Source organism: Carassius gibelio, chromosome B24 (assembly GCF_023724105.1).
Source record: "Carassius gibelio isolate Cgi1373 ecotype wild population from Czech Republic chromosome B24, carGib1.2-hapl.c, whole genome shotgun sequence".
In the NCBI taxonomy this organism is placed as follows: domain Eukaryota; kingdom Metazoa; phylum Chordata; class Actinopteri; order Cypriniformes; family Cyprinidae; genus Carassius; species Carassius gibelio.
Window position 1 is genome coordinate 9,786,404 of NC_068419.1, and position 17,278 is coordinate 9,803,681.

A 17,278-nucleotide genomic window follows, 5' to 3' on the forward strand; every position below is an offset into this window, starting at 1 on the left:
GGGCATTTTTGTCATATAATGTCGGGAATAGGATAACCATAGATAACCATACTTGGCTGTATGTCACTTTCATATTATGAAAGTTTACTGAATTTTTTTTTTTGTACGTCTCCTAAGCTCACCCAGGGTAATTTAATTGATCATAATACAGTGAAAACTGTAATATTATGAAATATTATTACATTTCAAATAACAGTTTTCTATATTAATAAATCAAAAATGTAACCATTGAATATAAAAATGTATTCCTGGGATGTCAAAACTGAATTTTCTTCAGCCATTACTCCAGTCTTCAGTGTCACATGATCATTCAGAAATCATCCTAATATGCTGTTTTGCTGCTCAAGAAACATTTCTGATTGTTCTCAATGTTGAAAGAAATTGTGCTGCTAATATTTTTGTGTAAACCATGATAAAAAAAAAAAATCTGGATTCTTTAATAAATATAAAAATTAAGAAGAACAGCAAAAAAAAAAATGTTAAAAAAAATAATTAAATAAACTTGCTACCCCAACCTTTTATTTTATGTTTATTTTATGTTATGATTAGATATAACAGTGATCTGACTTTCCCCACAGGTGACATCTAACCGTGCAGCCCAGCTCGCGGCGGGCGACTCTTGTCAGAGCCATGGCAGTGCCCTGCTGTCCGATTCCAAGCACTCCACTGCAGTGTCCGGCCCGGGCCTGTATTACTCCAGCTCTACTCTACCTGCCCAGCGTGTCAGCTCGCCCCTGAACTCAATGCAGTCCACGGCGGCCAGCGGATCCCCAGCTAAACTGCAGCGTCTGGGCTCAGCCTCCGATACACCTGGCTACGCCACCACCCAGCGCCTGCCTTCCACGTCCTCCTCAGCCTCCCCCAAGCCATCCCCAGGCAGACTTGCAAAATCCTATAGCAGTAGCTCACCAATCAATGCGGTGGGCATTGGAGGATCGCCCGGTACTCACGCTTCAGGCTCCCCTCACCGGTTGGCGTCTCCGCCCAATAACGTGTCGCCCATCTATCAGCAGCTGCAGACCGCAGGAGTGTCGACTTACGCTACGCTTTCACCCACCAAAAGGCTGGTGCACACGTCTGAGCAGTACAAGATATCCCACGATCTCTACGCCACCGCCACTCTACAGAGACCAGGCAATCTTGCTGGTGAGTAACAACTCTTGACCTGCCTTTGGCTCGCCAACTGGGATTTAACAAACATTGTGTGGGTGTTTCTGTGGGGACGTTTCTGAAGTGTGAAATACTTTCAGACGCCCAAGAAAACAGTAGAAGTCCATTACTTGCTGTAATCTGGGAATGTATTTTCTTTGAAACGCTCAACTATAGTCTTATTTCAAACGGCAGCAGGAAACAATATAAGAGAACTTGCAGAGAACTTGTGGTAGTTGGTGACTAGATGGCAGACTGTTTGAAACATCTATAATTGATTTTGATCAGCTGTGAAGTGAAGGAGCATTGGCACTGACAGCGATTTGAAGCGACCAGAAGCCATTCGTTTTCAGTTAGAGCCGAATTGAGGCAGCATGCAACAAAATTGAGTTTAAAAGTGTGGTGATTCAATTCAGCAGCTACCAATGAGAACATGATCCTGTGTATGATACATTTGGATACTGCAGTTGAGTAGGAATAGCAAGCAACAGAATAGCGACTTGTTGATGGTTAGCCATTCAATCACTGTGATTGTGAACCAAACTGAAATAAGTTGAAGTACTCTAATTACTAAAACTGAAATAGAAATAAATTACACCTATATCTAGATTAAAAAAGAAATAACAATGAAAAACATTAAAGAAAATATTAAATAGCTCAAAATATTAATTAATACTATAATAGTATATAACTAATACTAAAATACTAACACTGGTACTGGTAGGTGGTGACAAATAGTTGTCCTTCTGAAAGAGTCAGTGAATCATTCATTCAGCGGTTCAGGAATTACTGAAGGGAATGTTCTAATGAGTAAATCAGTGAATCACTAATATTCATTCAACTTATCTGTTCAACAACATTGATTCATTCTGGAAAGACAGATTAATGTCTTTATGACTGATTAATAATTCATAAATCTGATTGCTCAACAAATGTGGAAAGAATCAAGTGAATGTCTATTCAAAAACAATAGTTCATTAACAATATTTATAATCAGAGAAGTGCGACTGTTGACTGAGGTTTGACTCTGTTTGGATTTTAATTGGAAGAGCAAAAATACACAAAGTAACAAAATATATACAGTATAGGATTCTTAGCTCGATTGCTTCTAACATTGAGAGAAAACTTACAAACAAACATCAAAGTCCGAACATCAGTGACTTCTCTGTTATCAGAATTAGATAAATACCCATGGGACCTGGCCTGGGTAAATAAACACAACTCTTTGAGCAGACAGACAAATCTGATACTTGTATGAGTTTTCACATAGAAAGCACCTAGGGATCCAACCACATTTGTTTCCTATGCATGCTTTCTTTGCTGATCCCTACATTCAGCCCCTTAAGTCTAGAGACCTCAGCTCTTGCTTTGAAGGAACATAGCACTTTGATATGAAGACTCGTTCTCGCTCCACAGTTAGACATCAAAGAGGAGCTGGAACAATTCATTTATTCAGTCATATACCATACGTGGCTGAGATTGTAATTAGTGGTGCTTTTTGCATTTAACATGCTACTTTTTCTGTAAATCTTGTAGAACATTATCTCAGTCAATCTTAGGACAAAGATGATGGGCTTTGATAAGAACCCTGCTAATGCTTTTAAAGCGAAATGCCTTTAAAGTGCTTAATGTTTTTAGTTTAATTGCTTCATTAAAAAAAGGCACCAATTATAAACTTAATATAAGAAGTATTTATTTTCTATTTTATTATATTTCACAATTTGTTACTCCAGGCTTCAGTGTCACATGATTCTTGAGAAGTCATTTTAATTTGTTGATTTAGTGCTCAACATATTTCTCATGTTTGTTTGATGAATAAAAATGTCAAAAGACCAACGTTTGAAATTGTATTTAATTACTTAATAAATGTTTTACTTTAATTTATCAGCATTCATGTAATACAATTACTATGTATACACCAAACTGCATCTTAGGTGGCATCCAATAATGCACTGAAAATATTGGAGTACATTTTACAAGAAAACACTACTTCAGTCTTTGTTCTTGCTGTCATTTCTGAGTAATAAGTGTTTGGAATAAATAATAAAAAAATTTCTACGCAAGTTATTTTATTCTAAAAATCAAGTGATGCACATTTTAAACAACCAGTGTTTAGAAATGTTTTATGCATTACAGCCAGAAAACGCAGTTCCATTCAGAGCGAGAAGCTTATCTAAATCATCCGCTTAACAGGCTGATTGTGGAACGGTGTAAGGTATTGTTGATAACAGCCCTATATTACCTGCCACATTGTCAGCCCTTCATCAAACCCACCGAGGGAAACAGTGGCACAATGGGAAACAGGGGGCCAGTGCCAAACTATCGCACAGCCCGTGCTGAGCCATCACTGGCTCTCCTGCTTGTCTCTTTGATTAAAGTCCGGCGTCCCGTGGCCGTACACCTCCACCAGTAATCGTACTGTGGCAACAGCCCAGTCCACCCAGCAGTGAACTGACCGGAAGCTGATTAGATTTGAAGGCAATTACGTAGTATAGACGGGAGACTTTGTTTGCAAGGCTTCCCTGATTTCTGGAGGGCATTTAATGCGTTGGTGAGCCTGTCTTTCATGATGTAGTATTTGGAGGGTTAGTCGGTGAGGGGCTGATGATGTGTGTCATTACAGCCGGAGGCCGTGCGAGAGACAGTAGCAGAGTTGGACTCTTACTAAGACAGAGAAATTAACTTTAATGCCTGTCTTACTTCTGCAAAAGCAAAACTATGTTCAAGTGTAGGGTAAATCAGGGTAAACAGAACAGAAACATGGTGTTTTGAGGAAAAGCATTATTTTCTGGGCTAATTTAAGTGGTTAAAATAACTTTTGAATAAGCTTATCACTTCATAAATGCATCATCATGAAAGCACTATAAAAATACAGGCCTATTTAGAGAAAATCTATTTGTAGAGCTAGAAAATTGTTGCCTCTTTTAAAGTAAAGACTACGTATTTTGCTGTTATTTTTTATTCAAGACTCTTTACATGAGACTGTATTTTGCTATTATTTGTTAGTTTACTCCTGTTTTATCTGTTTTATTCCAGATGGCAGGTTGCTTTCAAGCTTAAGAAGATCAAGTTTATGATAGAGGATAAGTTTATTATAGTAGATTTTTGTGACAAAAGTTTTTTTTTGGCTATAAATATATCACTCACTTTCAAATGTAATTGCAATTTTTGGGTAAACTATTCTATTAATATAATTTGCATCATTATTGTTATTATTATTATAGTTTGTTTCATATATTTACTTGTTTGTTCGGTACAAGGCTTTCAGTTCGACAGCTCAATAGCTAGAGATATTGTAAAAATAAAAAAAAATATTAAGAGGACTTGGCATTTCCAATTAATGTAGGCCTGTTACATTCTTATTGTTATTAGGCCTATTATTATTATGATGATGAATTTTCTTTTTTTATTCATTTAAAATGACAATTAGTTCACCCCACAGTATTACTGCATAACTAACACACTGTGAGGATAACAAAAAATTAGGCTATACTCCTCAATTACCATGTTGTAAAAAAAAAAGGTATTTTAAAACTGGTCTATTATACAATGAATTATAGGCATATAATTAAAATATTAACACTGCAGTCATCTATTAAAGTTTTTGACTTTCATAAACAACCTGTTCAACATGAAATACGTTTCTTCTCATTTTTATTTTTATTTATTATTTTTTCCACTATGTAGCCTTCAAGGCACAATAAATATTAAGGGAATAAATGGCTAAATGATCAGCATATGTTGAAGTAGATTCGTCTTTCGTTGTCTCTGATAGTGAATTGGCGTTAACTCTTGCGCAAAGTTTGCACGTTGCTTATGTGATATCCATTGGCTCACCTTTATGGATTTAAACTGAAATATTTCCAACATTGCGAAGTAAGCAACCCACCAACACCCCGCATTCCTCCCCCCGCATTGAAAACATACCGACGCGTGACACCGCTGTGTCGTATCGAACCGAACCGTGAATTTTATGAACCATTACATCTCTAATATATACACACAACATTATAATTGACCATTGTCAGTCAGTGTATAATAGCAACCTGACGCATTAAAACAATGTAACTGATGCGCGGTCATCTCTAGGTGTATTGAACGTCCAATCAGATTTTAGAGCTGTAACTATCCGTATTTATAAATGAGATAAATTGACAGGATTCGTCTTAGCATTAAATTAGGTATTACATTAGATCCAAAACTCCATCAATCATCCTCACGCTTTAATGACAGCAAAAAGACAACACGATGCACCGCCAATGTTCAGATGCCTGAAGTGCTATTAACACTTCGCCTGTGATTAGACGCTGAAGAGGTGCTTCAGAGCGCTTGTCTAAGTTGTTCCAAATGTGTTCCAGATGTACAAACCTATTTATTCAGCCAGCTGTATCAAAGGCTCGTGGATTTCTCTTTTAGATGTAATGTTTCATCATTAGGTGGGTAGGGAGTGTGAGGGCAGATCGAACGGATGTTGCACGCGTCTCCTCAAAAGATATGGGAACGCTTTTGCTAGTTTGTTCAGGTGTCTGCGCGGGAGCCCCTGACCTGTCAGTCCAAATCCTCCACCTGGACAAAGGGTTTAGCCACCAAATTGCCTTTGAAAAGTTGTGATTCTCCTGCAGTGAGATGTGCTGCTTTGCTGCTATCACAGGCACTTGTAATCACTTGGACCTGTTGGAAACATCTGAGACGAGGTGTCTCTGTCGGTTGCCCTCTAAGTTTCTCTCTGTTCTTACACGTCTCTTATTGTTCTCCTGCTTGTCTTTCAGTCTTTCTATCTGCCCGGTCAGCCATCTGTCCGTCTCTCAGGCTGCCCATGTCTCTCAGCAAAGAGACCAGCATATGTTGTGCTTCGGAAGCTGCTGTTCCCACTAGGATTTTTCACTAGCTTAACCAGCGAGACTTCTGTTTTCAATCAGCTCCTCCAGAGCGAATGGCACACATACTGTATGCTGGTCTATCAGGCAGACCAGCAACAAACCAGCATAAACCATCCTGGACCAGCATAGAAATTGGCTGGGAGTCTTTTCAGTAGGGTGGCTATTCATTCTTCTATCTACAGTACCTCAAGAGTTTTCACAGATTTTTAATGTCAAGGGCCTCTGAATGTGAATACATACTGCCACAAAAAGTATCAAGTATAAAATATGGATATAAAGGCAGCCTTTTTCCCCACATGAAAAAGGCTAATTTATACTTTCACAAAAAAAATATTGTGTGTGCATATATATATATTAGGGCCTCAATCGATTAAGATTTTTAATCAGATTAATCACACTTCATGAAATTAAGCATAGACCATTTATCTTGTTTCAAATGTTTAGTTTGACATCATTTGCTATATCCAGTAAAGTAAACCAAACCAGATTAAGGGGTGATTCTCAAAAAAAAAAATTATAATTTTCTGCAGGCTTTTTTCCAGAGACATTTTTATGTCTTTCCAAAAAAGGACAATTGCAAACTCCAAAAGGACACCAAAGGAGCCCATATAAGTACATATGAAAAAAAAAATCTTATTTTATAGAATTTTATAGTATGTGTACAGTGCAACAGCAAAGAAACTTTTTACAGTTTAGAGAAATCAAGTTGCGATACCGAAGAAAAAAAAACAACCGCCTGCTGACTGCATATATCTACTACTGTAGAGAGATCCATTCATCATTGTGAATGTGTGTGGAAACAACGTGAATGTACATAAATGTCTGTGCCTGTGCATAAATACAATGTGAGATCCGTACATCAAGAGCACTCATACACACATTAATATAATGGACTCACGCGTGCTTACTGTACAACTCCTGTACGCCACCATAATCGTCTTTATCTTGATTGCATCCATCAAACCTCTTGATACCTCTTCATCTATCAAAACTTTACTAGCAAGACTGGTTATCCAGTCTAGAAACCGTAGTCTGCGTCTCATCTGGCCATACAGCGACGGGATGTTGACAATCCGTTCAGTCTGTACTTTACACAGCACGTATGAGGGCTCGCGCTCTTCAGAGATAATCACAGAATATGACAGAGCTCTGCAATCTCTGATGTAATCATCCTGGTTTCCTTTATATTAGCGCTGTTCTGAACTGATCTCAAGCAGAAAAGCTAAATTGGGTTAAAGGGATAGAACAGAAATAGTGCTTCAGTAATTATGCGTTAACTGTGTTAAAATATTTAAACGTGTTAAATTATTTTAACGCATTAAGGATTGTAAAATTGATCTTATGCATTAACGGTGACAACCCTAATATATATATATAATATATATATATATATAATTCTTAAGTATCAAATACAAAGACATTTTGTTTCATAAATTGAATACTTGCCCTTTAATTTGTTGCAGTAATACAACAAAACAAATTATTAAAATATATTTTCTGGAAAATATAAATTACTTTTATTTTTTTGTGGGAGAAAAAAATCTCTCTTTCCTACATTTTTCCACAGTCCCCCAAGCAGCCCCCTTGGGGTCCCCAGACCCCGGTTTAAAAATCTCTGGCTTTCCCATCAAATGTTGGTGTTATCTACAAAAGTTCATGTCTTATTCTTTGAATCTCATGTCATTCATCTTTCCTACCTGGTCAGAAGAAAATATAGCTTCTCAGATGATAAAGCAGAGAGAGATAGGGAGAGGTTTCAAGGATTGTGGATGTATCCCGATGGATCTCCTCCAGCACTAAGGAAATCAGGTTAGGGAAGAGGGGCGTTTGTCTGCCGGACACTGATAAGGTGATTACACACAATGCCCTGTATATCTGCAGCTTCTTATTTTCGGTACATTGCACAATTATGTCCTGTGAAGCAACAGAGCACCAGAGCAGATCAGACATTGCAATAGTTTGAAGATTAACATGCATGTGTGTGTTCTGTTCCAGCGGCCTTGAGGAAGCATCTCTGTTCCGCTGATTGTTTGCGTTGCTGTTTAGAGTAGTACAACGCTGTCATTCCGTGAAAACCAATAAGACGAGCTGCAAAGATATAAAGAAACCTCCAGTTCTAAAGAGTGTGTGTGTGTGTGTGTGTGTGTGTGTGTGTGTGTGTGTGTGTGTGTGTGTTGGTGGGTGTATGGCATCCCTGTAGGCCGCCGTAAAGCTGGGATATAAAGTGTGTGGATCAATGCGAGTATGTGAGTGAATTTTGAGTTAGCATTTGCCTTCCTCTCGTGTCTAAGGTTCATAAACATCATCTTAATGCTCTCCTTGATGCTCTCTGGAGATCCCAGCATGCACTCATGATCAAGAAGGGAAGGATTACAAGGGCTGTGCCAATAAAATCATATGTCAATACATTATGAGGCTTTTTTGGCATCATTGTATTGCAATAATACCTATATACCAATACTATACTTGTATCAAGGTTTTAAAATGTTTTATAAAAGTGTTTTAATTAATATTATATAGAAATTCAGTTTAATATTATTATTATTAACACTACACACACACACACACACACACACACACACACACACACACACACAAACATATAAATATATGACTATGTAGTATTTGTCATTGTCATACTCTCCTTGTTGTTTTCCGGAAATACACTTTAGATCAGGAATGAAATATTGACAAATGTACTTTCTGATGCCTTGGACATGTTGTGATTTGGCAAGTCTAGTGTGATAGCCAACAGCTTATGTGCATTATGGGATCAGCATAATGATGTGCTTACACTGCCGTATAGCTGTTCTGATTCATAAGGGACTTGGTTTCCAAGACTTTTTCTTCCAAGTTAAAATAATCATCACTAACACTCTAACTAACACTCTTTCAGGATCTCGAGGTTCGTACAGCAGTCAACACACTCACCCTGGCCCCGAGCTGAGGCCCCTGCAGTCCCCTGAGCACCACATCGATCCCATATATGAAGACAGAGTCTACCAGAAAGTCCCTATGAGAAGCTTGAGCCAGAGCCAGGGAGAAGCGCTCCCTCCGGGCCACACTGGAACCTACCGGAATAACACGGGTAAAGTTTAGCCACACTCTCTCTGTGTGCGTGAGCGCTGGAGTGTGTTAATCCCCAAGTTACCAACCTCCAGGATTTCTGCTAGAGAGCCAAATCCTTAGAGAGCATTTATCCAAATCGGACACGGTTCTTGCTCACAGCCGAGTAGTGACCTCATTAGAATTAATCGGAGTTTAGAGGGTTTTACGTGTCTTACCAAATCACAATAAAACACCTCAGCAGTCTTTTCAATTAGCATATTGTTCATCTAATCTTGGTTTTAGATCAGGTATAGTGTGTTAATCTCATTAGTCTTGCTAGTTTTGTTGCTGCTATTTTTAGTTCCTTACGTCTCAATGAGAAAGTGTAGTAGTGTGAATTCAGTTCAGGAGCGTGAGATTGATGGCTTTATTACAGAGACTATGCCAATACAGTCATAATGATATATCATGATGTTTTTTTTTTATATAGTTCATCAATACTTTAGATCCATGGACTGATATTCATTCATTCATTCATTCATTCATGTTTTTGTAAATATTTGTAGTTTTATATTAATTTCACTTTATATTATATAAAAAGTTGGGTTGGGCCGACAGACGGTGCCATCATCCACCCCCACAAACCAAACCCCCCAATCCCCCCCCCCCCTCCCCTGCGAATGCATACAGCATTTTAGTTTCACTTTCGAGGTTTGCAATACACGTTCTCGGTTTATACTATGGAGGGGCAGTACTTACCACACATTTTCCAAGAATATATGTTTGTCAAAGGCACTGAGGATCTGCAAATCTCTCGCCATCATCTTTAGACATCTCTCCTGTGTCTACACTGGACGCGATAATTGTCACGCTGCATCAGCTTAAGACCGAATAGAAAGCAGCAGCAGTTTATTTTTGTGTCACATCCAGTGTAGACAACAACACTGATTATAATTCTATTGTACTAGTTGTTCTATAGTTTTATTGCCTGATCTATATATGAATCTGTCTTATAGATCAGTGGTTCTATAGTATTTTGTCGCGCCACTCACATCTGATGTAGACCAGGTGGAAGGATTCGTTAGATGTTTTCCCTTATAATTTACGCTTAAGGCTTGAAAAATCAGAATCAGAAACTGAATACATGTGTGAGTGTGGAAGGATGCAGCGTGACAGGGTGTCATGGCAGCCCTGGAGCAAAAATGCAGTACAACTCTCACCTGGCTTAGATGTGCAGATAAATTCTATATGGTCTGTTTTAATTGGGGTCTGCGGTGGTAATTTCCTGAGCTTGCTGCAGTCTTGCAGTGACCTTTGAGAAGTGGAGCTTATAATGTACCTCAGGGACTTTATTCCTTTTCTAAATTGTTGCCTCTGCCTAATGGTATGGCAGCATCAGCAGACTGTTGAAAATTATCCAGTCTCTTCTGGCTTTCTCGGCTCTGAGCTCTCACATATCACAGTCCTTTTATTTTCTCACCCTCAAGATGTTACTGTGCTTTAAAAGGAAAATTAAGAGCATTGGCTTGCTTAGATAAACAAAACAGAACAGGAGCAGTTCTGTCTCTTATTTCCTTTGAATAGAGCTAAAAATACAATTAAACAGGTAAATGAAGCAATTAAATCCGTGTCATTGCAGTGGTTTTCTGCCTGTAGCTAAAGGTCGACCGAAGCTAAAGTGCCCGTCTGCTACATGACTCCAACTAAAGACTTTTACACTCTTAAGGAACTGAATTTAAGACATTATATAATCCTGCCTGAGCACTTCAATTAAAAATTCAGATTCATAATGTATAAGTTTCCAGCGTTGTGCTCATTACTGCTGTATTATTTTCATTACAGTCTGTGTTACTAATTAAGCTCTAATCTTCAGCTGGAGACCTCGGTTGTACTGTTAAATTTGGTTCACCATGCAACCATATTTGAAAAAGGCTCAGATATGGATATATACTAGTTAAGATGTCTTGACACTATATAAAACTTCAGAACAAGCTTGATTTCTGCCAGAGCTGTTTGTAAGCTTAGCAACCTCTAAACTGCACATTCACTTGCTGTTACATTTAGAAAATTCTTTGTTTTATCTGCTTTGAGGCTGAATTTGTTGACATTATAGATATTCCAAGAAGTTCCAAATTTAGCATCTAGGAAATACAAGAGTGACCTTGTTTAATTTGATTGGTTTATTGATTTCATTGAGAACATCACATGTCACTTAATTTTTTATGGCAGTGGTTGATTTATCTTAAAAAATGTTTAAAGTTTATAAAATACTAAAATTGAGAGCACATCTTAAGGTTTGTTTAAACCGGGATGAATATCGCGCATGTTTATCGCTTGCGTTTAACACCTCGTGACTAAACAAAGGGCACCAATGTGAGTGTGCATAACGGCGGACAAAATGTGAGGCGTAAAAGCAGCATTTTAAAAAATGGCTTGGGCTCGTTTTTTTTTGGTTTGATGTGCCACGTTAAAACTGTCTGACCAATGAGATTGGTGCTTTTGGTCACATGCTAGAGCTGCTAAAGTTAAACAAAACTTGGTAGCGCTGAAACCCAAATCGGTCTTGCCGAGCACACTTGATAGTTAACGACGAAGAGGAAGCAAGTAGACCAAGAAGATGCATCGAGGCAAGATGAATGTAGAGCTGCTGGTCTCATTGGTGTCTGAACACAAAGAGCTTTATGTCAAACACGACAGCGACTACAAAAATCTCTATAAGAGGGAGTTGCTATGGAGAGGAATTGCAGATCAAATAGGATTTGATGTGTATTTCTGTTTTTAATTAAGCGCCATCTAATGTCAGGGAGTGAATTGGCACGTTCACTCGGCTCATCGGCGGCAAAAATCACTTGGGTATGAACACAAAATATGCATCGAAAAATGTTGACGATAAGTGCACATGATAATCGTCCCAGTGTGTATGAGTTATCTACAAAATTCAATTCAAGTGACTTCTATACAGTAAGTTAAAGGAAGAAGGGAAAAAGAGGGTATGGAAGCACCTTGTAGGAGCTGTAGAAATACAGTGCAATGGGAAAGTTTAGGAACCCCTTGCAGAATCTGTGAAAATGTGAATAATTTTAACAAAATAAGAGTGATGATACAAAATGCATGTTATTATTTTTTTTTAGTACTGTACTGAGTAAGATATTTTAAATAGAAGATGTTCACATATAGTCCACAAGACAAAAAAATGCTAAAATTATTAAAATAACCCCATTCAAAACTTTCGCATGTCACTGTATTTATGAATATAAAAAACTGTTGGCTGCTTTCTGTCTCCCCTTTTCTCCTATTGCTGCAGTTGACAAAAGATCAAATCAAGTCAGTCAAAATTGGCGCAGTGCAGTCGTACCCCGATAAATAAACAGCCATTTTCCAGCCAGCAGATTTCAGCTGTGGCTTGAGGTGAAACTCTATGATAGCATTCATTGACATTGAGACGCCTGACAAAGTCTCACAATGCCTAACAGAGTCTCGAGAACAAAGTAGGGGTTTTATGTGATCAAGGTCAGCTTCCCAATATAGCAACAGAAAGTGAGTTTTAGGAACATAGTTTTATGAAAAGTCACTCATTGCTCACTCTAAGTGCATTGACCTCACTGTTCTCTTCCTCCCAGATGTGTTGCTTCCCCTCTTTAAGTGGCTCATTAGACCCGCAGAAGTAGTACAGGGCTAATGACAACATTAGAAGCCGTCACAGATACGCTACTAACATGTAGCAGCTGTGTTCTTCTTATTACAAATTTGTCACTCAATGTAGGAGAGATAAAGAGAAAGATGGATGGTCTTTTTGTAGGGATATTGTTTGGAAGACTGTCCTGCCTGTGATCCCCAGGTGGAAATGACTGGAGCAATCAGGGCGGTTCAGGGCCAATACCATCATGAGCAGATTAGACAGACAGAGAGCCCAACCGCTGGGCAGTTTTCTCCTATGAAATGTTTTTTGGTCTTACAGTTTTGGGGGGAAGAAAGAGGCACTGCAGCTGTTCTGTCTCTTGGTGCAGTGCCTCGCATGAAGTCCTCTGTGCATACAAGGAAAGCACTGGCTTATTTCATCAAAATGCCATAAAAACCCATTTGAGGTTTCAAATTTTATATTTATGAAAGAAAAGGAGAGAAAACACTGAAATGTTTTCGGAGAGGAGCAGCATGGTGAAAGGCTTTTATGGGTGAATCTCACAAAAACTGACAGGAACACATATGGGTCATTTCACAAAATAATCAAATATTATATGTGTGTATATATATATATATATATATATATATATATATATATATATATATATATATATATATATATATATATTCTACAATACATTGATTTAAGTAATTTCACCAATGTTGTATTTGTTTGATAAAAAATACTATAAATGCAGTAATATTGTGAAAAAGTATTTCAATTTGAAATATCTGTTCTATGTAATAGCTTTTAAAATTTAATTTATTCCTGTGATTGCAAAGCTGTATTTTTAGCATCCATTACTGTAGTCTTTAGTGTCATGTTCAGAAATCATCTAACATGCTTGTTTGATGCTCAAAATTTTAATTATGATCAATATTTAAAATAGTTGTGATGCATAATATGTTATTACTTAATATTTTTGTTTTGTTTGTGTTTTAATTATTGTTGTAGTTTTTGTTTCAAGAAACGTATATACTATGCCTATGTCTGTCTGTCTATCTATCTATCCATCTATCTATCTATCTATCTATCTATCTATCTATCTATCTATCTATCTATCTATCTATCTATCTGTCTATCTGTCTGTCTGTATGTATGTCTATTTATCTCTGTGTCCATCCGTCTGTCTACCTATCTATTATAATTTTCAAGTATTTATACATCTAGCAATTGTGCTGCCTATTATGATGGTATTTATTTATTAGTTTGTTTATTTTAAAAGCGTGTATTGCTCATCATTGAGAGTAATGAGAACTAGACATGAATTTTCAATAAAATGGCCAGAATACAGTACAATAATGAGAATTTTGAGGTAAAATATGCAAAATTGAAATACAGAAAAATTCCTTTAAAAAAAAAAAACAAAAACATTAAACAAAGGCTTCACTGTCAAAACTTTTTGTCTTTGAGAGATATGATTCGGGCAGTTTTTGCTGGATTTTCCCAAATCGTTATCTCTACAGAAGCTCAACTTTATGACAGTATCACATTTTATTACTTTGGCCCATTATGGATTCCCAGTAATGCTGATTCCTTTCAAGTACGTTATTCATTACAAGTTTGCCTATCCGGGAATCAAATCTGAACTTGCACGAAGCTCCAGATAATGTGAATGTGATTATGCTCCTCATGGCCTTTCATTCTGCTGCTGCACCATTGCAGGATCTCTCGTTCATTTCCAGCTCTGAAATTCAAACTTCATCATGAAGTTAATTAGGCTTTGTGTAAGAGCGACTGGAAGAGCAGCGTCTGCGGCTAAGAATGTGCTGAAAAGACTCATTTTGGAACCAAGTAAATGAATTAACCCGAGCTTGAGGGAAGTGCTCTATCAGATGCTTCCCCTCTCACATCCCTCCGTAACGGACCATGAGACGAGCTACCAAACAGTGTGCGTTTGGCTGAATTTTATCATACAAGATGACTAATACGACAAAGTGGGGCTATTTTTGCATTAAACTATTAAGTCTGTTTCCTGCATCGTTGTCATATGTAGAAAAATGGGCCATAATACCCCAGATGAGAGCTGCTGGATGTTCTCTGGAAAAAAAGTGGAAGGAACCTTGATTTTACATCACTAGTTACGCAAACCTCAGTTCGAGAGTCTAAAGCAGTACTTGAAGCTGAAGTTGAAAAGTAAGGAAGAGTATTTCAGCCTTTGTGAAGTGCAGTTTGAAGCAAAGAGTGGAATGTGCTCTTTGGCTATTGAAGCTCTTTTTCCGTTCACTAGGTGCTTATGTGCCGCTTACTGTCATATGACTCGCAAGATTGCTATAAAATCAATCCATTCATCAAGCACCATCAAAAATCATCTTCATCAAACCATGAAAACACAGTCCATTGCCAGAATTCTGCCCGCCGACCTTTTGTTCTGAGCACCCCTTCACATTTGTGATACCTGCGCTTTATATAAAAAGTAACATTGTGTTTTTGCTGAGTTTTCACAATGTATTAATTTCTCACGATACGTACATACAGTATATATTTGTGGAGATCAGCAGTAAATTCCCTATTGAGAGGCTCAGTTTAACTCGTATCTGAATATAGCCGCCTGTTCTAGTTATGTAAGATAAAGCACCTAAAATATATATAAATCTCTTCTGAGATTTGCATTTCCCATACAAGACGCACAAGAGCAAAGGGAGCTGCTCATGAGTTTTACTGTACAGCATATTATTTGGCTTTGTAAACATACAAAGCCTACTTGATCCTGGGCTGCTGAATTAAATAGGAGTTTCCTCTCTGATATATTTTTTAGGTATGTAGATTTTGATGTTTCTGTTGCCAAATAAGCCATAAAAATGCAGATTGTTCTTTGTAGCTAGGTGATTAAAATTTTAATTTAGATATATTAAAACTGAACTTGAGCTTTAATATGACATTTTGAGAGAAATTTAGAATATATTCATTATCTTTTCAAACGGAACGGAATATAATTGTAAAAATATATATGAAAAATGTAATGATAAAATAATAATTGTATATTTAAAAATATATATTTATATTTTTTTGTATTGTATTATTATTTTTAATGAAAAGTCGTGTCCTTAATATTTTATTAAATACTAACATTTTTAGCATATGCATGTTGGTACTTTTTTCATTTTAATCCTTAATGTGTATTGCATTTCATAAAATAATAATTAAATTTTATATTTATGTTTTGTATTTTACTTTATGTACATTTATTGTTTAATTTTAATATTCAGTTAAACTAACTAATGCATTTTATAAAATGAATTTGTATATATCTTTTTAAAATGTTGATGTGATTTTTCTTTAATTAGAAGTTTTGAATACTTTATTATTTTAATATTATTTTATTTTTTATTATTTTTATAAGCTTTAATATATTGTATTATATATATATATATATATATATATACTGTATATACTTTGTGTGTGTATATATATATATATATATATATATATATATATATATATATATATATAAAATTTTATTTATTTTTGGATAACATTTTCTGTAGTGTTTATTTGTACATAATCAATACAATAAACTTCATTACAAAAAAAACAGTAAAAGGAGTAAACTGTAGGCAATGGCAAAGCAAGGAAAATTAACCACAGTCACCTCACAATCTCTGTGAGATCGCTAAAGCTCATACTGTATGCAGTCTTTGTGTGGAGTCTGTAAATCAGTGGAACAGAAACAGTTTGGACCAGTTGTGAGCTCAGTTTAATACCACCCTGTGAATCTGGTCTGTGCTCCTCTCAAGCATGGCTAATGAGCAATTACACGCACACTCACACACACACAGACTCACAAACACTCTACACAAGATGGATGGCACTCATAACTTACACTGAGGTGCTGGCAGGGAGACACGGAGCCAGCGTCTTGATTCACGTGAAGCAAAACCTTGTATCTCTCCCATAGCCTCGCTCCGAGGATGTGAGGAATAACATGGATGATATTTACAACCTCAGTGGATCCTGTGCTGTTGTGGAGCCATATGTTAAAGACCTGAACACACACTTGATTCTGAGTTACATGTCATCTACTGTATGTGTAGTAAGAATCATTCATGTTCATAAGGAACTGAAGCCTCAAAAGCCAACCTCTGCAGAAGACATATCAGTTACTGAGGAACATGATGTTGCATAAGTGAGTCTAAGCCAGCAACAGAGATTGAATATGATGGGGTTAAACTATTTTTCAATATTGTTGCCGATAGCCTTCTGGGTAGTGCGCTGATACATGGTGCAGCTGCGCTTCCGGAATCCAGTGAATCTTTCCCAGTCCCGTCCCTGTCCTCCTGTCTCTCTCCCACTCGCTTCTTGTCACTTCCTGTCATCATGTATTTAAAGATAAGAGACTTATAGTCATGTAATTAACTCAACTTTTTTATTAACTCCTATTTAGTTGTGGTTTTTATGTATATATTTTATTAGCATTATATTGTACATGTGTTATAATGTAATTACACACGCAGACACAGGCACACCCACACATTTATTTATTTATTTTATTGAATAAAAAATGTCCTTAATATTTGTA

At 36.9% G+C, this 17,278-nt stretch overlaps 1 protein-coding gene across 2 annotated transcripts in view; it reads left to right on the forward strand.

Moving 5' to 3' along the window:
- Window positions 1-17,278, forward strand: part of LOC128013669 (catenin delta-2-like) — a 275,599-nt gene that overhangs the window by 145,795 nt on the left and 112,526 nt on the right. For both annotated transcript variants that reach the window (XM_052596797.1, XM_052596796.1), the window contains exons 7-8: window positions 579-1,146; window positions 8,926-9,117. In XM_052596797.1, the coding sequence (XP_052452757.1) occupies window positions 579-1,146; window positions 8,926-9,117 (760 nt within the window). The remainder of the gene's footprint in view (window positions 1-578; window positions 1,147-8,925; window positions 9,118-17,278) is intronic.